General features: G+C 36.1%; 1 protein-coding gene across 1 annotated transcript in view; it reads left to right on the plus strand.

Moving 5' to 3' along the window:
• Positions 1-6,110: 6,110 nt before the first annotated feature.
• Positions 6,111-8,310, plus strand: part of USP44 (ubiquitin specific peptidase 44) — a 6,707-nt gene continuing 4,507 nt past the window's right edge. The window contains exon 1 of the mRNA XM_012664035.1: positions 6,111-7,541. Coding sequence (XP_012519489.1) covers positions 6,111-7,541 — 1,431 coding nt within the window. The remainder of the gene's footprint in view (positions 7,542-8,310) is intronic.

An 8,310-nucleotide genomic window follows, 5' to 3' on the forward strand; every position in this document is an offset into this window, starting at 1 on the left:
TGGGCCTTGGAAGATGGAATGATGAAGATGAGTTCTGGAAATTAGCTGGGGGTGACTATTTTTGGCTAGAGTACACATAACAGGTAGAAGGGTAATGAGGCAAGGAAGATAGAGGTTGGAGTCTGTGAAAATTTTGAAAACAAGACTGACAAATGTGTATTTTGTGTTGTAGTATTTGTCAAACTGCTGTTATGAAATCAATTTAGTGAGTTGTGTGACCAGCATCTTGTAAATGCAATAAAATAGGAAATATCAGAATAATACTGTTCTTGTAAGGATCGTTTATGAAACTTTTGTTCCAGATTGTCTGTATTGTGTGTATTCAACTGTCTCCTGGGGCATGATATAAAATTTCTTATTTTGAGTCTCAAAGTTCAAAAGCCACTGCTTTATTAGACTATAGGGAACCACTGGAGGATTTTTGTACAAGCGTTAAAGGCTCACAGGGATTGGGGGCAAGCAGGGAATGGGAGTTACTGTTTATTGTGTACAGAGTTTCGGTTTTACAAGAAGAGAAGAGTTAGGGAAATGGATGGCTGTGATGGTTGCACAACAAAATAAACCTATTTAATACCACTAAACTGTATAGTTACAAATAACAATTTATTATCATTTTTATTTTACTACAATTTAAAAAGATAAAACACATTTTAATAATTGCTACTTCTATGTGGTGAAATTGGGGAAAAATTTTTTGTAATTAATTTTTCCGTAGTGCCTTTTCATAATCAGAAAAATTTTAAATGTTTTATCATTAAAAAAAGAGTTAATGACTCAAAACAAACATGAGGATTAATTTGGTGGGATAATATGGAGGAGAGTGAGTCTCAATGACAGGAGACCAGTTTGGAGACTACTGCTGTGCTCCAGGAACGATAAAGTCCATAATGAAGGGGATAGCTGTGGAAATAGAAAGGAATAAAGACTTATGGAACAGTAACCCTATGCATGTAGCTGACAAATTGAATGTAGGAATGGAAAAGATGGGAGTAAAGTGTTTAAAAATACAAGATTTCTAGCCCGGGTACTAGAATGATGCTATGGTACCTTTAGTAAGAAAATATAGAAGCAGCAGCCAATTCTATGAAGGCAATATATATAGGTAAGCCGAGTTTGAGGTGTGCTGGAGATTGCTGTTCAGAAAGGTTGGGGCTAAGAATAAGGTCTCTGTTTTGTCAACTGCCTAGAACTGATAATTGAACCTCTGCTGGAACCTTTTGTTGGATGAGTTCATTATGAGAAGAGGTTTGAAAACTATTAAAATAGATCAGAAAGGTATTTTACTACGTACTTAAACCCTTGATTGTATGTTGCAAAGGGCTGTAATTTGAGCAAATGAAAATTAATTTCTGAGAGTCCTCACTGTGTGGTTAGTATAAGAAGTTTTATGCTGTTGAACTGTAACAGGTCAAATATTTTACCTATGATCTTATTTGATTTTTGGATGATGATATAAACCTTTGATTAAAAATATCTTATAAGATCTTCTGTTTTCTAGTCATTTTAGCTTTCTATTTTATAAATGCTTTAATGATATGCTAATTCTACATATTTGTTTTCAATAAGTCACATAAACCTTAGAGATTTGCTAAAGGGAATTTTAAAAATAAAAATGCATCATCAGTCATATGTTTGAAAAGTTTTAATAGCTTGAATGGTTTTCTTTGAACAAATTAAAATTTTTATTATTGTCTTTTAGTACATTTTAGAAGAATGACAAAAACTTTTAGAGTATTTGTAAATACATCTGTCTTTAAAATATAGTGTGCTTGGTTTTTAAAAAAAGCTGTCTTATAGCTACTAATTTGAATTTCAAGTGTAAAAACATATTTAAATATATGAGAATGATGATACAGATAATTTGAATCCTTATTGTAGATTTCATTCAAAACATCTTTATTTGTATGGTACAGGTAATATTTTATCAGAATCTGCATGGGGGATGTGAAAATGTTTTGTTGTACAATATTTCTTTAAAACGAATATACTGCCAAATCATATATCCAATCTGCTGGAGCCAAAGTTAATACGTTGCTTCACAGCAGTGGATTAGCAAATGAAAAGAAATACTCTGAACCCTGTAGAGGAAAATAGGAAGTGTCAAGAAAATACATCCTCCTTTCTGGTACTCCAAGTTTCTAGATCTTTGTGTGATGAGGCCCCTTTGGGGATACACTAGTAACTGTCTCTGAGCTTTGGCTACAGGCAGGAGAGCAAACTGGGGATCTCTGGGGCAGCAGCCTGGCTCTCCATCTCCTGCTTTCCTCCCAGCCCTTCCCTTGGTCATCCACCCCCTCCTGGTTTCTTTCATAAGTAGACAGGGTTAAGTGGGCCCCCTGCCCTAAAATATTAATCTCATGATCTGTCATTCCACCATTCTGGTTTTAAGTCTTTCTATTTTTAAAAAGATTTTATCTTTGAGAGACCCCCTTTTAAAATGCAAATACCCCTGGGAGAGGTCAGACCTTAGTTCTCAGTTAACATCTTGATTATTGGTTAGCACCTAAGTTAGCTGAGTTTGGCTGAGAAGAATGAAACCCTGGTTCAAAGTGATCAACTGGAAGAAAACTGGCATTTATAAAACTTATTATTTTATTATTATTGGTAGGTAATATGTACTGAGGCCATATTATTAAGTGCCAGGAAATGTGTTTTAAGTTAATTCCCTCACCGATCCTATTGGTATTATTACTGTTATTTTACAGATGAAAAAACTGAAGTATGTAAAATATAAATAATGTCTATGATCACATAGTAAATACAGCCAAATGTAAAACTCAGGTATTTGGATTCCAGTGTGTGCTCTCTAGCCATTTTGCTGTGATACCTCCCCTCTGCTATAAACATCTCTCAGAGATGACATCTGGCCAAGGTTTCACTCTTTTTCACCAGTTTTCATGGAATAGAATCATGTGTTCAATTGTAGGTGCCTCTTCCAGTTGAAGGTCAAGGACCTTGCTATCATCTAAATAGGTTTTTTAGTAACAACTGCAATGAAATAGGTAAATTCTTTGTATCCAAGGAAATGTCGATACAAAATAGAGAAGGGAGTAAAAAGGCTAGTGTATAATTTAGCAGTTACGTAACACTATCTTTGAGCTGTTCTCACTTAAAACTTACTATATAATTAACATTTATTATTTTTAAAATTTTGAAAATATGGGTTAGTAAAAAGAAAATACAATGATTTGTAGTCCCAATACCCAGAGATAACCCCGGAATAAATATATGTATGTATATTCTCTCTAGGCCTTTTTATATTGAGTCTTCTCTGAATGTTGTGCAATGTATTAACTCATTCTACCTCTTTAAAATTTTAGGATGAAATGCTTTTCTTCGAGTGTAAATAAATGGCATTTCCCTCTTCATCTCTGCAAGGATGTTGAATTAAAATTAGTCTATGATTTGCCAGAAACATGTTTAACTAAATTTTCTCTACATTCTTTATTTGGGGATCTTTTTTGGATAAAAATAGGTAGTAGACTTTGGGAGGCTGAGGTGGGAGGATCACTTGAGGCCAGGAGTTCAAGACCAGCCTGGGCAACGGTGAGAGCCCATCTCAACAAAAATATATATACATATATATTAGCTGAGTGTGGTGGTGTGTGCCTATAGTCAGGAGACTGAAGCAGGAAGATCACTTGAGCCCAGGAGTTTTGAGGTTGCAGTGAGATGTGATGAGAGCACTGGACTCTAGCCAGGGTGACAGCGAGACCTTGGAAAAAAAAAAAAAAAAGGTAGTGGAGAGTCCTATATTCTTCCCCTAACCTCCAAATTGAATCAGTTCTGTCAACCTCTGCTTCCTCCTTTAAAACTGCCACACTGCTACAGCTTTAATTTCCTTATAATCTCTGGACTAGTTGTCTCATCCCTCTTCTAGAGCTGTTTGCCATTCAGATCCCTTCGTAACCTACAAGTCTAATCATGTCATTCTCCTCTACAGAACTCCCCAGTGGCTTGATACTGCTCATAGGCTCTAGAAGCAAGCTTGGGAATAGCTGGGACAAGTGATTGCCTGAGTCCCAGGTCCCAGCGATTGGGTCTAGAAGGGGAGTTGGAAGGTGTGCAAGTTTCAGGTGGCCACATCCCCTTGGCCCCACTGACTGACTACACATTAATGGAGGAGGGCCAGAGCAAGGGTCCCCTAAAGTGTCACATCTGGTCCCTGGTTGTCTGGCTGTAAAGACAGACTGCCACTGTGTGTTGAGGTGAAAACTTTTAGTGGCAGTAAGGGTAGAAATGGGGAGACTATTTAGGAGTCTTATTGTAGTAATAAGTGAGGCTTGATTGTGCCTTGGACCAGGTTGGTGACAGTAGAGGTAATAAGTAGTCAGATTCTAGATATATATTGAAGTTAGAGCCAACCGTTTTTCCTGAAAGATTGATGTGGAGAAAAGGAATCGAGAATGACACCAAGGTTTTTTGCCCCATTCCCTGTAAAGATATCCGATAATGGAGTATATTAATCACTGATATCTCAGTTTTGCCATTAGCAACTATTGTTGAATCTTAGGAGTTCTAATAAAATACTATATTTGACCAGATTTTAGACCTCAGGAAATTTTGAAGGAAGACAAGTAAATTTAAAACGTGCACATGAAATGTGTGCACATGTGAAATTGCGTCTCTCAGTACCTGATGTCTAAAAGTTAAAGAATGAAGGGCTCTGATTACTAGGAGATTTTACAAAAAGAGGTGGGAAGAAACCAAAAATCAATTTTACCTTTGCAGTTTCCTAGGCCCTGTAGGTTGCACCGGCAGATACCATTGAAATTCATAGTTTTACTGCCCTAAAAATTTAAAGCATTAGTCATGATCCACACAATGTTTTCAGTGTTCTGTAACTAGGTCCCCACATGCACCCTGAAGTTTACGTTGAATTAATAATAAAAAAGAGTTTTGTGTTCACTACTTTTTAAATAGATTTCTGTTCATTATTAAGTACCTGTAGCAGAAATGTTCCTGACTTTAACTGATAAAGGAGCAAGTTCTTGCTCAAATCATATAGGCTTTTTCTTGTTTGTTTAGAATAAGCTTATAATTTCAGATATGGTTAGGCCTGCTAAAATATAAACCCTTATTTTATGGCTATCCACTTCATATTCTTCCTCTTTTCTCTTTATTTGCATACACATCCTTGGATATTCATGAGAGTAGTCAAACACAAAAGCATGTTCTCTTTTCTTTCTATCTCCCTAAAGCAAACTGTCACGTCTCTCAAGTCTGAGTATGTTATAGAGCCATAAAGTAAAGGCAATTATTGATTTACTAATTGGAAAGCCAAGTTTAATGGTAATTAAGTAGACTATTTAATATTTGTTTAAATAAATGGAATATTAAGATTTGTTCACTATAGCTACCATTATAGCTACCACTTACTGAGCATTTACCATGTGTCAGATAAATATTTTATTGTAATTCTTCAACAGTTCAACTGAAATTTGTATGATTTTCTCTTTTATAGATGAAATTTATAGAAGTTAAAATGTGCTCAAAATCATATACATCTAACAGTATGTGGCAGAAGTAGGATTCAAACCTAAGTTTTTCTACCTCAAAACCCATGCTTTTATCTATGATTATGCTTTAGGAACTCCACATAGGGCGCAGAATGTTTGTAAATATTAGTGAGATATATCTGGATCTTGCCAGCCCCTATTTTTAAGAAAGGAATATAGTTTTGGAAACTGTCCTCAGACTGTTGGGTAAAAAGAATAGATCTTATTCTATGAAGTGAAAAATGGTCACTACCCATTTTTTACCACTAGATGGTGGCAGAAAATTAAAAACAGAAGTTTTTAAAGGGGCCTCACTGGAGAAAGTAAAGTGAATTGTGTCCCTTCAGAGCAAGGTGGATGAGAGATTAGGGAAGTCTAGAGCAAAGGAAAAGTGAGAACTGCCAATGTTATTATGACAGGCAGCCCAGAAATTGGGAGTAGAGGGAGCAAATTTATGTTATTCTTGGGAAAATACATTATAAAAAGGAAAAATATTGGGTTCTTGTTTTCATTTTATTAAAATTTGACATTGTTCTGCTTAGTTTTCAGATATGTCAAGTATTGTGAACAGAGACTTGTTTGGATTATGTGTTTCTCAGCTAGACTAAATAAATGTTAATAATGGATAAGTGCAAGCACATTGGGCAGTTGCAGATTGCTCAAGACCATTCCATTCTCAACCCTCAGAAATGGCACTGTGTGGACTGCAATACGACTGAGTCGATTTGGGCTTGCCTTAGCTGTTCCCATGTTGCCTGTGGAAGATATATTGAAGAGCATGCACTCAAGCACTTTCAAGAAAGCAGTCATCCTGTTGCGTTGGAGGTGAATGAGATGTATGTTTTTTGTTACCTTTGTGATGATTATGTTCTTAATGATAATGCAACTGGAGACCTGAAGTTACTACGAAGTACATTAAATGCAATCAAAAGTCAAAATTATCACTGCACCACTCGTAGTGGAAGGGTTTTACGGTCTATGGGTACAAGTGATGATTCTTATTTCTTACATGATGGCGCCCAATCTCTGCTTCAAAATGAAGATCAAATGTATACCGCTCTTTGGCACAGGAGAAGGATGCTCATGGGTAAAATCTTTAGAATGTGGTTTGAACAGTCACCCATTGGAAGAAAAAGGCAAGAAGAACAATTTCAGGAAAAGATAGTAGCAAAAAGAGAAGTGAAGAAAAGACGGCAAGAATTAGAGGATCAAGTTAAAGCAGAATTGGAAAGTATGCCTCCAAGAAAGAGTTTACGTTTGCAAGGTCTAGCTCAGTCCACCACAATAGAAATAGTTCCTGTTCAGGTACCACCACAAACTCCAGCATCACCAGCAAAAGATGAAGTAGTATCTACCTCAGAAGATGTAGGACTTAAAAAAATCAGTGACTCCTCAGTTAAACGAAGGCCAATAGTAACTCCTGGTGTAACAGGATTGAGAAATTTGGGAAATACTTGCTATATGAATTCTGTTCTTCAGGTATTGAGTCATTTACTTATTTTTCGACAATGTTTTTTAAAGCTTGATCTGAACCAATGGCTGGCAGTGACTGCAAGTGATAAGACAAGATCTGCTTATAAGCATCTAGCAGTTACAGATACAGTAGTATATCAAATGAATGAATGCCAAGAAAAAGATACAGGTTTTGTTCGGTCCAAACATTCAAGTTTGTCATCAGGACTAAGTGGTGGGGCATCAAAAAGTAGAAAGATGGAGCTTATTCAGCCAAGAGAGCCAAGTTCCCAATACATTTCTCTTTGTCATGAATTGCATACTTTATTCCAAGTCATGTGGTCTGGAAAGTGGGCCTTGGTCTCACCATTTGCTATGCTACACTCAGTGTGGAGACTAATTCCTGCTTTTCGTGGTTATGCCCAACAAGACGCTCAGGAATTTCTTTGTGAACTTTTGGATAAAATACAACATGAACTAGAGACAACTGGTACCAGTTTACCAGCTCTTATCCCCACTTCTCAAAGGAAACTTATCAAACAAGTTCTGAATGTTGTAAATAACATTTTTCATGGACAACTTCTTAGTCAGGTTACATGTCTTGCATGTGACAACAAATCAAATACCATAGAACCTTTCTGGGACTTGTCACTGGAATTTCCAGAAAGATACCAATGCAGTGGGAAAGATATTGCTTCCCAGCCATGTCTGGTTACTGAAATGTTGGCCAAATTTACAGAAACTGAAGCTTTAGAAGGAAAAATCTATGTATGTGACCAGTGTAACTGTAAGTAAAGACAGTATATTCTCTGTGCTTTTCTAGGAGTGATAAAGAGGAAACACAAATGAAAGGAAGCTGGAACAAATTTCTTAACTATCAAATTTCTTAAGAAAAACAAACTTTTAAGTTCATCAAAAGAAATCAGACTAGACATTTCTACTTTATAATTGGTGTTTACAAACCATTTGTATTGCTTTATTGATGGCATTTAAATTATTTTTGATCCTGTAGTCATTGTGGAAAGAAGGGACTCATAAAATAAAGTTACATTTCATATGTGGAACAAAATAAAGTAGCAAAGAACAGTAAAAAGAAAGCATTTCATGTAGTGTGAATGCAGTGTTTGCTTTATGAATTTTTTTGCTATATATCAAAGCATTATATGTAGGTAAGTGTGTATATATACATATGTAATAGGAAATAATATATACTGGACTGCTGCTGTGGAGATTGGCTTCATAAAAACAAAGATTGCAGGCACAGTGGCTCACATCTATAATCCCAGCTACTCAGGAGGCTGAGGCAGGAGGATCCCTTGAGCCTAGGAGTAAGCACAGGAACCCGACATTGGGGGTGAAA

This window comes from Propithecus coquereli, unplaced genomic scaffold (genome assembly GCF_000956105.1).
Source record: "Propithecus coquereli isolate 6110/MARCELLA unplaced genomic scaffold, Pcoq_1.0 Scaffold85, whole genome shotgun sequence".
NCBI lineage: Eukaryota > Metazoa > Chordata > Mammalia > Primates > Indriidae > Propithecus > Propithecus coquereli.